General features: G+C 34.9%; 1 protein-coding gene across 1 annotated transcript in view; it reads left to right on the plus strand.

Annotated features, from left to right (window-relative positions):
- Nucleotides 1-13,765, plus strand: part of LOC124637235 (neuroligin-4, Y-linked) — a 44,820-nt gene extending 31,055 nt beyond the window's left edge. Inside the window, exons 4-11 of the mRNA XM_047173590.1 lie at nt 1,628-1,744; nt 3,280-3,405; nt 6,000-6,150; nt 6,410-6,622; nt 8,120-8,258; nt 10,152-10,303; nt 10,841-10,999; nt 11,242-13,765. Coding sequence (XP_047029546.1) covers nt 1,628-1,744; nt 3,280-3,405; nt 6,000-6,150; nt 6,410-6,622; nt 8,120-8,258; nt 10,152-10,303; nt 10,841-10,999; nt 11,242-12,091 — 1,907 coding nt within the window. The 3' untranslated portion in view covers nt 12,092-13,765. The remainder of the gene's footprint in view (nt 1-1,627; nt 1,745-3,279; nt 3,406-5,999; nt 6,151-6,409; nt 6,623-8,119; nt 8,259-10,151; nt 10,304-10,840; nt 11,000-11,241) is intronic.
- Nucleotides 13,766-15,810: the final 2,045 nt, after the last annotated feature.

A 15,810-nucleotide genomic window follows, 5' to 3' on the forward strand; every position in this document is an offset into this window, starting at 1 on the left:
GCTAGCTCATCTTTCTGCAACTTCCTACTAACATAAAGACTTTCTCAAAAGTCCATTATTAAGAATTACCATACCCAACAATGTCCCTCTAGGCACCCCTAATCGGGTGTTTTCTCACAATTGAAACTATCGCCGACCTAGTTGTGAGCCCCAAGTCTTCGCCACGTTCTAGCTTTACATTTTATTTCCATTCCGACAGGCGAACGAAGGAAAATATCTAGTTTTTAGCAGACTTTTATTATTATGTTTACTTGCACGGAAATATTTATGACAGGCAAAGTATTGACGCTTTATCGCGATGAACACGAGTTTCTTCTGAGAATGTCTTATTGAATGTTGCGATATTAATGTCATTCGTAGTGAAGAATTATTTGCTTATTGTGTTGCAAGGTATATTATTCTGTTCGAGTCTACTAAAATGTCACATTTAACTAAAACTCACCCTTCTGTATTAATGAATTGATACGTATAAAAGGCAATAAATATTTTATCATGCTTGCAATAGAGGCTTGTGATAGCGAGCATTCTGATGATATTACTATTATTTAAATGACCACAAATATCCAAACCAACTATTTCGTTCCAAAGAAAAAAAATACACAAACAAAAAAATAATGGTCATACCAACAGTAGGTACAAAGAAAACAGCACCAAAAATGGTATTCTGACCACAACAGAACAATCCAACTTTAAATCTCCACGTTATGTATCGCTTGAAACTTTCCCTATGAAAAACAAGCGAACATGTGTAACAACTATTTGGACGGAAAATTGAAGTATATCTACGGGAAGATTTCCCTCGCGAGTACTTCACTTTAAAACGTTGACGATGCTTCGTTTGACGTTCCAGATTCTGATAGACAAACAAGATAAAGTGCTCCAACAAATTAGGAACGTGAAAATGTTGGGCTATTGTACGAACTTGTTAAAGATGATGAAGATTGAAAGCGTTTTATCGACGCTGAGTAAAATCCGATAGGTTCGGTATTGGTTTTGGTATCGTTCTTGGACTGTGCTATGGTACCAAGAAATTTGGCTTAACCATTAGCTTTCGTCTACCTAAACCAAATAAGGAGGTTTGCAACCTCTATATTTGGCTTGGTTCTATCTATTACATTCTCTGAGAAAATAATGAAATAATGCTCTACTTCCGTTAACATAAACATAATTTGCCAGGGAAGCAAAATACTAATCTGGAAAAGAATGCTGGTATTGTAGTCCTCTGTCTTTGTTCTAAATACACCTTTACATAATTTTAGTACGCTGGAACAGTCAATACATTATGTTGAACGGGATAGCATTAGATATCTCCTTATATATCCGAAAAACTCATCATCCCAGAGTGTTTCAAGCAATAAACATCTGTAAACAGTATAAAATTTGCGGAAATAAGCTTGTTTTGAAACTGTTTTAAAATTCTTGGAAAACGTTTCTGTTGTCGTCAGTACCTAGTGAATATTTTAAAACATTCAAGACTTGCATTTTTATAATAATAGTGCTGACAATTTTACCTGTTCTATCTCTTTGTTTGTTAAAACCGCTACCAAGCCATTAAAGAATTGATTGGATGTGTTTAACTTCTAGTACCAAGTTTTGCAAATGTATTGACTTTCTGAATTTGTTTCAGGTCTACTGTTTCACAGAGCAGTTCTCATGTCAGGATCTGGACTGAGTCCGTGGTCCCTGGTCGCGGACCCTAGCAAATATGCCGCAATAGTGGCCACACATGCCAATTGTTCTCCAGGTAATTGTAACTTCATATGTATATACTCACTCATTGTTTTATAGATATTCTTTTTGTCTACCAGGATGAGTTAACCAAAGGCACCACAATAGATTTTAATTAAGTCACGAAAATGATAATCGATATCGTAATTGTATAATTTTACAAAGAGTTCTTCTACTTCATCAAATCCTGATGAATGACACACATCAAATGTCCAAGCGCTATGTTTATCTCTGCGCTAAACTAGTCCACACGCAGTAGACAGCCCAGTAAGTTGTTGTTAAGTGAACTGCCACAGTATTGGGGCATCACGCTTGGCAATCCTCCAACTGACGCACGTGGTGCCTCCCAACGCGACACACTTCAAGTTACCAGCTTTGAAAACCTCTACTATAAAGCCACCTAAAATTTTCAAGAAAAATACAGACTTTATAAAAATATATTAAGAATTTCATCCCGCAGATTTAGAGACAGCATTTTCTTTAATGGCTAGAAAGAAAGATTGCAAAGAAACTATTTTGACCTCTCGCACAGTTCCGCAAAATAAAAGACAAATGGAAAAAAATATGAATACCGATTCTTGAAAAGATTCCGACCTCAGTATGCTGCAACCTCGCAATGCTGCTACGGTATTCTGATAGTACAATAGTCAAGAAAGAAAAGGAATGGACCAAGTTGAGCATTCCAAAATGAATAATCAGTTCCTGAAATAGCGAGACTGTTTCCTTGGAACATAGTCAACATTCCTTTTTAATTGGAAAATACATTTACAATTCTGTCAACAGTCGCAACGTAGATTATAAATACTTGATGAATTCCTAAATAAATCAAAACTGATCGATCGCTAGAAGGCCTCACGGTCACTGAAGATTTTTGGGTGATAGACAAAGATTGTTTCATTATGAATTCCCAAAATATATCTTTAAAGTGCTTTAGATATACGAAACCTTTCACCATTCAAATAATAGCAGCGACCTAATTCATATTCAGATGCATTACATCACTTGCAACATGCTAAAATTCTCCGGGACGAAAATGGCCGACCGTCCAATTGTGTCACAGAAGCCGAGTCACTAGTGGTATTAAGTGCAATGTGAAGCGCTGTGTTTAGTTTGGACGGTGACATGAATACCAGTGACAATGGAGTGACACCTGGAGTTTAGAGCTCAGCAGCTCAGCTGTTCTGTAAGGGAATTATAGGTGATAGTCACGTGCTTGTAGTTTGTGAAATGAGACTAGTGAAAGACAAGGAATGGTGTTAACGATGATTAATCATTCAGACTTAATTATATGAGTATCTAGTTTATTGATTTCATGATTCATCAACACGTACATTAATATTACTAATTAGGTATTATGTAATGAAAGGTTAAATTTGGAATTTCACAGCCCAATTACCTAACACCTGTACTCAAACCAATTCCCAAAAACAAGTGACACAACAGAGAAAGTATAAAACAACAAACATACATCAACAAAATTATTAATTGTTCCGTATAACACGTACGAGGAAGTAGCAAACAATATGATTAACAAAGCAACTTTGTCCGCAGAACTAACACCGCCGGCATTGCTCCGGTGTTTACGCGAGCGCCCGCTTGAGGCGCTACTGTCGGCACCAGTTCAGGCGCCCGACTTCGCCTATGCCTTCGGGCCTAGCGTCGACGGTGTTGTTATAGGTAAAGTATCATGTAAATATGTAGTAGCAGCTTTATTATATTCAGTTATGCCATGGGCTGTTTGAATTTTACTTTTATATTAGTGTTTTGCTTTTCCTACTTTGATATTATCAAGATATTTTATCTTTGTAAGTCGTAGGTGTACGTTTTGTGGCGAAAAGTCAAGATTTTATTTTATCTGAAGCAACTTTTAAAATAATTCCGATAAAATGTTTTCAAGGAATACAAAAGGTCGTTTATTTTTGGACAGGGACTTCTTATTATTTTATATTTTCTAACTTTGCCAAAAAGATTTGTGTCAAGATTAATAAACATTCACTTCTATTGACGAGTATTTCAAAAAAGAAATCTTATTTCCAAATATATTTTGTCTATAAATATACAAAGACGAAGAACGAAGAAGAATGGAATCGCCATTTTTATTATATCAATCGCAGCCCTCAATAAACTCATAACAGCGCTATTATTGTATAAACAAGAAATTGTATTCGCAACTGAAATATAGAAAAAAGGTTCTGAACGCTAGATCAGGAAAAAAATTAACTTAGGTATATTAATAAAGGAAAGATCGAGAGGTGTGGAAACAAAATGGGGAGGCCTTTGCCCAGCAATGGGACAATAAGGGCTAAGAAAAAAAAAATAAAGGAAAAGATACCAATTTCGGGCTATCTAACAAATATGATAGGTCTTCCAATTTAGATGAAACAGTATCCCCTTATAAAGGAAAAGTAATTTATTTCCAAGAAGGTAATGTAAGTAACGCAGCTGATGACGTTATCTCATATAATCATGATAATTACATTGTGGATGTTCCAAACAGACGAGGGACAAGCGAATTAATGAGTACTATAAGAAAATAATATTTTATTCTTCCATCGACGGAACTCGACGTCAAAAAGAAATATCCTTTCTAGGACATTGTAAGTACAATTTCGTAGTTACGACTCAATTTTATTGGCAAACGCCCAAATAGTTTATCGATACATTTCGGCCCAATGGGAGACCACAACAAAACTAATTATGAAAACATTCTTTGATTATCTCCTAAGTTTGGAATTGTTGCTAAATATTTTGAGAATCTTAAACCAATAGCAATTTGTTTGTTTTCATCAAGTATTACTGTGGTTTATTGAAATATAACTAAGAAAAATTTAAGTAAATTAAAATATTCAAACTTACGAAAAATCTAGAACTACAGCAAAATCTTCAAGATATTTCATCGAGTCGGATTCATAAATTCGTTCACCGTTCACTGTAGCCCACACAGCTGTTACTAGTTTAATCATTTTGTTTTCTTTTTCTTCATAATCACTGTTCTATTGTTTGTCTCGGGCTTTGCGGCTAAGACTGATCTCTGCAACGTACTTTTACAAATCTTCGCTGGAACCAACAGCTGTTAAGAACTGAGGAATTAAAGCGAGGATTTGTTGCAATTCATTTGGATGACCCGAGCGCTTCTGTAGATGAGCATTGCGAATTTCTTAGCGGAGATTTAATGCTGTTTAAGAAAGGGTAAATAAAGGATTCCGGAATTAGGTTAAGAGAGTTTACGTGGACAGCTTTGAATGTCTTTTGTTAGGTACAAGAAATGATAGGAATAGATTTTAAACAGTCAATTTTAAACGCGTTTAGATGACGATGGAAAAGATGTGATTCACTTGGTTCCAATTTAGGTGTGTAAACAAATATGTAAAACCTCTTTATTTTTGGATATCATAGTTAATTTTCTTTATGTGTGCCCAGAAGTTTGAAACAATTACGAGACATGTTAGCACCTGCGAGCAGTATGCTGCTTCAGTATCATTATCTTCTTTGATATTCTTAAGGTTTTAAGGAAAACTGGCTGAATTGTCAATTATGACTCGAACCGTTCAATTTCAACAGCCAAAAAATAACAGCAAAGATTTCATGAAGTGCAGCTACCATAACCCAAACACGAGACATAAATCCACAAAAGTTTCCGTGTTTTCACATCGGCATTCCGGCGTCTCGTCCACCCGCTGTTATTAAATTGTCTCAGGGAACTTTTCTCATCTCGCGCTCTTCGAGCGTCAACGTTTTCTGTTAGCTCAGTTTGTTGAACAACGGGATTTTTTTTCTTACGTTGATCTCCGCTTTTTGTAATGTCGGACAATTAATGGCCGTTTCTGTCTCGCTTGCTTTTTGATAAAATTCAGCTTTGACAATTTTTAAGTTTGTTTGGTTTGCTTTACTTTTGTGTTATTTTGGAAATTGTTGTGCTAACATTTTTGTTTACATTAATCAAAATGCTTTTAACTTTCTTTACACTTTTATCATAAAAACTATGATACTAGTACTATACGTGTTCTCGCAAGATTCATACTAGATCTCGATACGTGAGAAGAGGTCTCTCTATCACAGTGGTCCATCATTAAATAGCCTGGTTATGATCATATTGATAATGATTACTCTCATAAGCTGAATAGAAATAATCACTCCTTCTTCTTCAACAAATTCTATCCTATAATCTACCATAAATAGCATGTAGCCATTAAAACATTTTATGCACAGGAAGATCAAGATACACATCTTGGTCTTCCTGTGTATAATACAATACTGTGTCCTCTTACCAGATACCGGTGATCTGCTAGTGAACCCAGAGAATGGGTACGAGTGGGGAGGTCAGGCGGTCGCTCATGCACCTTTGGGCAAGCAAGCTCAGAATGCCATCAATATCATCAATGCGGTGCTGATGAGGAAGAGTGCTGTGGCACAGCTTACTAAGTGGGTATTCATTTGTTTTATGTTCCATATTAGTATCTGGACAAGTTTGTTCATGAGTAGAAATATTTTGAAATGTTCGTTAATTATGGTCCTGGACCTTGACAAAAGTGAGTTTTGAGTTATTATCTACTAGACTGATTTAGTCGTATTACTGAAGTTAAGGAAAATAAAAAATATTGTCAAGAAGATTTAAATAGATTTCGGTGATCATTTACATAAGTATCGATAGAATCAATTTCTAATCCAGCACCTCTTTCAGGTACGATTTAATGTTAGGAGTAACAAAAGCGGAGGCGTACTTCGCCTTCAGCGGTGATGACGTGCAATACGGCATCGAAGCCGACCGGAGGTCCAAGATCCTCAAGTCTTTCGTCAGGAATACTTACAGCTATCATCTGTCAGAGATCCTGGCGACTATAATCAATGAGTATACGGATTGGGAGCGGCCGGTTCAGCATCCGATTAATATTAGGTAAGTTTATTTATTAAACAGTTTATAAGACATGATGAAAACTAGTACAATTAAGTACAAGGGTACTGTCTTAAGAAGTCTCTTCCCGCAGGTCCGTTATAAGAGAAACAATGTAGCTTTTTTATTACATACCAGATATATTTTATTGATATCGACTGAGATGCCATTTTTGAATTCGCTTTGATGACAATAATGGTACTTTCTTTGTATTGTTGTATGTTTCAATGAGATAGACTTTCAAACGTATGCTGCATTGCAGCAATATACAAGAAAGAAAAATAGGATACCCGTTTCTTACATATGTAATCCTCTTTATAACATTAAAATATTCTTTCGACATGCGTAGTTATTTTAAGATTTCTTATTATTTACGGAAAACTCAAGAATCCTAATCAGATTACGTATACCAAGAAATATACACATGTGCTCAAGAAACGGGAAAATAAAACGTGAAATACATGTACGAGAAATATTTTAAACGATACCTTCATATAAGTAGAATTTGAAATGAAATTGCTAGAAAGCTGTGTGAGTGTAGGTATGTTTTGTTAGATCTATTTCTACATATTTATACCCCACAGTAAAACGATTGTGGGGCTTAGTATAATCTAGACTTATTTTCTTTTCTAAACCAACAATAATAAATAATATTAAAGGATCTGCATCACTTGTCATTAAACACTTTGCATCTTCAAGAAACGTGCTTCATTAACTTCTACAAAAGAAACTATTTCTAAACAGGACAATATCTAACGTCTAGAAAGTCCAGACTCAAGCGATGGACGAAGTTAACACGACTCTGTATTTAGGAACTGTTTAAAACTGAGCTTAAGCTTAGTGTTAGAAAACTGGAAGAAAGTTTAACATCAACGTCGTATGTGGAAATGAAAACTAATTAAATGTTATGGAATTTTGTGGCGAGACTGCTCAATAGTTTTGGTTAAAATTTGGTACGGTATGGAGTGGGATAACTATCCCGATAGTGTTACTTCATAGTTGACGTAGTTGAGACCACAGACATGGTCTAGTCTAGTTGTTCACATTGAATCAGACGAAAATGTTTAAGTACTCTAAAATCATTTGAATACGGTCGTAGATACTTACTCTTCTTCAGCGTCAAAATCAAATGTCATAATCTTGAAAGTATTGACTAAAATTACTATAAGTCAATCCATCAAATCTATTGATGCTCATTAATAGGGCATTCAGGTTAATTACAATTAATTATTCAATAATAAATGAGATAGTTGTTTGATTGCTATCCTGCAGTCAGTATCTTCTTCATTTCTGGTATCAAAAAGAAACAGGATAAATATAGTACTTTAATGGTCTTTAATTTAGTCAGCTTTCCCTTCACTGAAAGTAACGCAGTATTAAAACTATTCAAACCGTAGAATAAAAACCCTTTTCAATCTTTGAATCACAATCAGTTCTTACTTTTTGCAGTAAAATCTCAAAGTTTCTGCTAAATATGTACTAATGTCAATTTGTTATCAGGGACGAAACGCTAGAAGCTTTAAGCGATGCTCAAATCGTAGCACCAATGGTGCTGACAGCAGACACACATTCTGCACTGAGACGGAATTCTTACTTGTACGTGTTTGACTACCAGACCAAGTATGGAGATTATCCTCAGGTAAGTGATAAAGAAGTTGCTACTTACTGATTTTTTTATTTATGCACTCATTATCAACAGGTAAAGGAAATACGTCGCACTCATATTTCAATCCTAGAGGATAGGGTTTGACATGAAACGACTGCGTATTTGACCTCCCTAACTCAGTCAGCGAGTAATTCTTTTTGTCAAGCTTCCTAATATAGCTTGTTATTGTCGTAGCCTATTCCCAAAAATTAAGGAATCGGTTTCTAGTATACTGGATTCAGCTGAGTACCGGTATTTTTACCTTAATTCATTATCAGTCCAACAATAGTTTATTCATGAAATCGTATTGCTTTTCTCTTTTTGATTCAAAATGAATTCAAATTTAATTCAAAAAAGTATTCGTAGCTATTAGCAAATAAAGAAGAATATTTTCGAGTATAAACAAATAAGAACTTACATCACTAAGAATTTCGCAAACATGAACAGTTAAATGAATTTCAAAATAATTGTTTCTCAGAAACTTATTCCATAGGAGTTCACTAAATAATTAAGTAGCCTTGAACAGCTCACATTTTGTGGTAACGAGCCAAAACACAACACAAATTGGATTTATGAAATTATTCAATTAAGTTGAAGTTTTGCATTACTTAGTCTCGAGTTTGTTTAGTTTTTGGAGTTCATAATCGATTAAGTTTAGATGGTAAATAGTTTTGAAATAATTATTTCTAAAGGATTAATGTCGGGTCTGGAGTTTAAACGCCTACACTTTAATTTCGAATGTTCTGGCAACTAACAATTTCTGAAGATCTGAGAATATCTGAGATATTATGACTGACACTTCAAAATATCAAGGTGCCTGATAACATTTAAGAAAAGGCAGCAATGACCAATAAATAAGCCAACGATGGTGACTGAATTAATGCTGACATAGCTAAATACCTAGCAGGGTGTTCCACATTCTCGAACATTCGGAAATGGAACAAACATTTGTACAGACCATGCAAATATTAGTCCCAATGAACTCGCGGCCCAGAACACAAAGGTAATACGTGCCGAGGAAGCATTTAGGTCATCTATCTTTATAAATATTGCAGCACCTATTTGCCTGGGCGTGAATAAAATTGCTTTTCAGTTTTGCAAACGCAATTCATGCCGAAGCTTCGTAGGAAAATTGCAAAATACACATATTTATGACCAAATTATTCTCGCACACAAAATAGATGGGAAAATTAAATGATCGAGTTTAAACCTGACAAATAATTTATTTCATTGCGTCCAAATGTTAATCCCAAATGGTCCTAAATTAACAGTTTTACCGCATAATTTGGACATCAATCCGAGGTAATGCCGCCCTTACTAATAATAGCGCGAGTTTAACCTACTCATTAACATCGATACATCACAAAACGAACATCAGCCTGTTTCCGACAAACTGCTAACTATCCACATTTTGAGGAGCAATTATTATTTGACCATTTAACGAAGACCCTTCTCGGCTAAGTCTGAAAGGGAATTCGAAGTTCTATCTGAATTGGGTGGTGAGGCGATGGTGCCGTTAATATGGGAGTGTGGAGTTACCTTGTTTGCAATAGATGAGCTAACGAGGGCAATGAGGCAGCTTAAGGAACAATTTTGTTTGGAATTGGTGTTATGAAGGTCCCAGGTAACAGTTAGTTAGCTAATGATTTCTATGTATGGAGGAAGGGTGACTTCATATTAACATTCGTGCGTGGTTTAACAATGATGGTATTAGAATTTCAGACTGTCTTTTAGAAGCTAGTGGCACTAATTCTATTTAATACAATTTTTATATAGATTATTGTTTACAATAATGAAAACATTTTAGTAAAATGGTGAAGGGCTAGAGTTTTGGTTCTTTGGAAGTCTGATTTTAACTCTAGTTAAATATCTTGTGTATTTCTGCAGCGACAAGGGTGCATCCATGGTGAGGAGTTGCCTTATGTGTTTGGAGCTCCACTGGTGGGTGGTTTGGCCCATTTCGCGAGGAACTATACGAAGGCTGAAGTGGCCCTGTCAGAATCCGTCATGCTGTATTGGGGCAACTTTGCGAAGACTGGGTAAGTGTCATTGGTTTTTGATCAGACTGGACTTGAATTGATGATCAGTAATTTTGAAATTTGTTTCATTTATGTTATAAAAGTAGGAGTCTGCAATAGATCTCAATTTAATAAAGTTATTACGTTATTTGTTCGTAGTATTAACGTGTGAATCTACGAGATTAAATAGAGGGCCTTTATTCTTCATAAAAGATGTATTCGGCCTTATTTTCAATTTTATTCTGTCATAACATTTTTATGAATTTAATCAAATAGAAAAATCTGGATTCTTTTCAACATCTGTTATCTCTTCGTTTAAGATGTTTATAGTATTCTGCCTATAATTTTTAGCTAGTAAAAATATTTTTTTTTTCAGAAATGTTTTTTCATCACCTATTTGATTTTATTCTTACAACAGTGTATTTGTATGCAAAATCATCTGCTCTTATTGCCTTATATAATTTTGATAGAAAAACAAAATTCTACCGTTGTAAAATATGTTTATCATACTCGATGAATAAAAGACATACCTTTCAAATATTTATTCCATTTGTCTAGAAATCCCAACGAAGCCCAAGAGAGTGATCCAATAAGGGCCGGCAGACAGGAACGGGTGAGGATGAAGAACATTGAATGGACGGCATACGAAGCAGTGCATAAGAAGTACTTGAACATCGACACTAAAGCCAAATTGAAGAACCACTACAGAGCTCACAGGTACGTCTTACTACAAAAGGATATCCTACGAATGTTTCTAAAGAAGCTTCCTGCATTTTTTCCAAGAAAGCGTTTTAATTTCTTTGAAAAATGATATTACTGAATTTTTATTCCAGCTTTCTCCTTTAATAATGTCGTGTTTTTAACGCTGAAGTGTTGAAGTATTACCTACAAAATTGTTTTAATAAACTTGGGAATTTTATCAGATAAATACTTTAGTGTAGCGTTTATTTTGCCAACAGACTGTCGTTCTGGTTGAACCTTGTACCAGATCTTCACCGACCTGGAGGCGAGGATGTGCCTCCGTCTCATCATCAGCTCGAACACGAAGAGTCTGCTCTCCAGCCGACCATCAAAACATTCAGCCCACCATTCAAAAAGACTACAGACATGGTCATTACTGATACTGGATTAGCAACTAAGATCCCAGTCTTAGGAGTCTTGAATATTACCTCACCATTAAATTTCAACATTATTGGCATTAATGCCCCTACTCAAAGTACTGCTGGTACAGAAGTACATAAAACTGATGCAACTACAGCAGCTCCACCCGAAGATGGATTCGCAGCTTATTCCACAGCTCTCAGTGTGACCATCGCTATTGGATGTTCACTCCTCATACTAAATGTTCTCATATTCGCCGGCGTATACTACCAGAGAGACAAAACGAGAATGAACGGCCAAGACGGCCACACCAACGGGGCTCACTTAAAAAAAAGAGTGGAGAATGGCCAGATGCCGAACAACATATGTGGTGATCTAGAAGGAGCGTTAACTTACCAAACTAGTTTAAAAAACGACCCAGCTACTATTCTGAGTCATCACCATCACTCTCATCATCAGCTACCTCCGCCGGAGTTTGCTGATTTGCCGAGCAATAACGTTGCAAGTATGGCGACATTGCCTCGGGCGCCTCCGCCTCCTAAGCTTGGCAAGAGTAATATAAATACGTTAGCAAGTGGGCAATTGCAAGAAAACCAGCCTTTATTATCAGCACATCAGATGCAGATGATTAATACGAGTACTTTGACAAAGAAGAACACGCAACTGAACGCGAAGTCGAACGTGACGATGGAGGAACTGCGTGTGTGACGGCAGCGTGCCTGACTGCAACGCGCCGGCAGTTGCAGCGACGTAGTCCACCATGACGAGATCGTGTGACTTGAGCCGGACCTTCTCAAGTGTGTCACAGACTACATATAGACTATAACTGTGCCGCTTGAAATTCGAAGGTTATTAGTATTAAAATACTCTTCCAAAGACAATGTGAACTGAATCAGTGATTTTGTGAAGTGAAACATTTAAATAAGTGACGTTCGTGATTATCATATCTAAGACGGTATATGAAAGCGTGTTATGGACGATCTATCGATGTATGTATATTATGGTTGTAAATAGCGAAATAACTGTATATAATTCAGCAGCTCAGCCGCATATCCATCCTAATTACAATTATGATAATCTCAAAAATAGTGAAATTTAAATAAAATATTAAAGGATAATCGTCGTTGTTCTCGGTCGGCTGTTAAAATTCTATGAATGTGGAATTAGTTTCTTTGTTTCAGCACGGTTTAAGAAATTACATTGTTTCATAAACGTTGTATTCGCGAGATTTATGTTCTGGAATATTCGAGGACGTAATAATCTGAGGTACATTCCATTTGAGATAAGGTTTTATTCTATTTAAGAACAGCTATTTGCCGTAATACTGGCTATGAAGATTAAACCGATGCTAAAATATCGTTAAAGCTGAACGATTGAAAAATTAATTTCAATTCACTTACAACGTTGCCGTCGCCTTCTTTAATGTCAATCAGTGTATTTTATTAATAGTTCAAGCGCACAGACCTTACAGAAACTGAGGGTCCTTTTTGATTTCCCTTTGAACATCTGTAGATAATGAAATTTAGGCCATTTTCTTTCATGACCTTTCTATAAAATTGTAACAGCCGATCGAGTTTGGGTTTAATATTGAATTTAAAAACTAGATATTTGAAGAATAAAGAGACACCAATGTAATCTTCGCTGAAAGTTTTATCGAAGTTAGAAGCAATAATGGTTCTTCGAAAAAGTCAGTTTTAAGTGATTTTAGTTTTTATAGAAAAAAAGATTTTCTGAAGAAACAGGTGGTCATTAGTTAATACCGCTTTGTTTTAAATGAACTTAATTGCATAAAAGGATTAAAAGAGTTGTCTAGGACATTGAGCAATTATTTCGAATATTTAAGTTTTTTCTTTGACTTTTCAAGATCACCTGTTTCTTCGATAAATGCGACTTTTTTAATTTTTAACATAGATGGACCAATAGTGTTTGTAAATATGTAAATAAATTAGGAAACGGTATAACAGGTTGTAAAACATCCTTTTCATTTAGATTTCCAACCACGACTGATCCCGTTCGTTTATATTGTTTAACATTAATTACAATTAAGTCAATGATAATATTGTAAAATAGTCAATGAATTGTTGAGCTTGACAAAACTCAAGTGTATGAGAAAAAAAATTAAGTCAAATGAATTACGTTAAAGTTACATTTAGTTTAAAAATATTTTTGATTTTATTTTTTTAAATCACTTAGTGTTATCAGAAATCGTATTGAAAATTCACTTCTTTTTTGTAATTTGTTCTGTCCATATGCACAATTTTTTTTATTACGAAAGACGTAAGTGTATTTATAGATATCAATAAAGTCTGTAAAAAGACTTCATTAAAAAGTACTCACCGAAATACAGACTAAAAATTTTAATAAAATAAAATCCTGAAAATATTGCTTTGTTTTTTTTTCTATTACCAATATTGTCAGCGTTTTTTTTTTTGGTAAGAATGTTGCCAAAATAATTTGAGATTTAATATTTAACAAGCCTGGCTGTTGCAGTATGATCAACATACATTTAATAATGATGAGGTATGTATTTGAAGATAAGGCGATGAAAAGAATTCTTAAATGACTTTGCCCTATAAATAATAAATATTTTCAATAAATAAATCTAGTCTTATCTCTCACACTTACAAGTACAAGACTGACCTCAAAGAAAGTTCATCTTGAGATAAAAAAAGCGAGAAAATGTGCGTTTATTTTTTCAGTAAAGCTTCAGCGTGTACGATGTTCCCGACACTTGAAACAGCTCCCAGCTAAATCCTCTTTATAATAAACGTTTTAATACAAAAGGAAAATAAAATATAAAAAATTTGTAGGGAAATCTCTAAGAACGCTTTTAGATGGTCCTATCCGATGTCGCTGTCGGACGACGATAACCGATGCCATGTGCTGTTTTTATATTTTAAATTACATGTTTTTAATTTTATCAATACAATCATTTGCTCACAAGTTTTACTTTACCAGGCTCTAACATACAAAGACAATAATTACACGTTTAGCACACTTAAAAACAATATCGTCTGACAGCTCTCGGTCGTCCGATGGTGCCGCTAATATTATCGGTGCCGGTTCAAAAGACAGAGATTTCACTTCCTCCGATATCGGATCGGCGTCCGACAAAAACATCAAATCGGATAATCTGAAAACGCTCTAAAGTAGAATGGCGCTTTAAAAAAAAAGTAAGAGGATAATGTAAAAATTAATTGAATTGAAACCACTTTTACGTATGAAATCCTTTCGTGGTTCTTTTGTTTTTTTAGAAAAAAGTTACTCATATGGTTTTACATTTAATTGAGATCACTGTTTTGAATGTTTTTCACGAGACGATCATCATTGACCACATCACGTGACGTTTACCTCATATTATAAACCCATGAACCTAAGAAGAGTGATAGAGATATTATGTTTAGAAGTAGGCAGTATGTTTCAAAAGACATCAGGACCGGTAACTTTAGAAAGGTAGATCTATCGTTTAAAAGTGAAGTTAAAGACAGCATATTTTTTATATTGAGTGACATTATTAACAACGAAAATACATTATACAGAGTTATTTCCAAGGTTATAAAAAAAGTGTAAAGAAGTATTTTACTCCAACTATTTACATTATATCAGAATTCGCTGTACAAATCTCGTATTATTCCATGTTACACAAACATGAAGAATTATGTAGTCTAAATCTCTCCTTTATTTAACCCCACCATTATCTGGAAATCAAATGAAGCTTACAAAATCAGCGGACTAGTACTAAATAATTAATAGCGGTTGCCGGTAACAGGCTAAATATATTATTTAGTACTTGACTGCTCTCATCATCCGCTTCTAACCGGATAGGCGCGGTTTCAAGATATTCTACATTCATTTTAGGTTGGTTCTGTTTTCAGGTTTTTTATTAGTTTGGATTTTCTGTAGGTTTTTTAACGAATTTAATGGAATAGGAAGTCAATCAATCCTCCGAGCCTTTTTCCCAATCATGTTGGGGTCGGCTTCCAGTCTAACCGGATTCAGCTGAGTACCAGTGCTTTACAAGAAGCGACTGCCTAGGAACCTGATAGGAAGTAAAATTAAATATTTCATTCATAGTAAAGAATTTACTATATAATATGGGTTATCAGTGTAAACTGAACTAAAGTTAAAAAGTACTATTTTAAGATCCCAACTCATACAATACCCTGCTGAGAATGTAAGCTCGACCTTTAATTACGCTTTAAAAATTGAATAGCTACGTTGATAAAAATAAAAACATATAGGTACATGAAGAAAGGAAAACAACCACCGTGGGCATTGCCATTACAATTTACAAAGTTCCATCTATCTCTGTACTTTTCATACCATTTTATCTAACTACCCAAACATTGCATTAATAGATTAATATAACGTAGTCAGTATAAACTAAAATATGAACCGCATCTTACACGAAGCCCAAACTAGGACTC

Source organism: Helicoverpa zea, chromosome 2 (genome assembly GCF_022581195.2).
Source record: "Helicoverpa zea isolate HzStark_Cry1AcR chromosome 2, ilHelZeax1.1, whole genome shotgun sequence".
NCBI classification, from domain to species: Eukaryota; Metazoa; Arthropoda; class Insecta; order Lepidoptera; family Noctuidae; genus Helicoverpa; species Helicoverpa zea.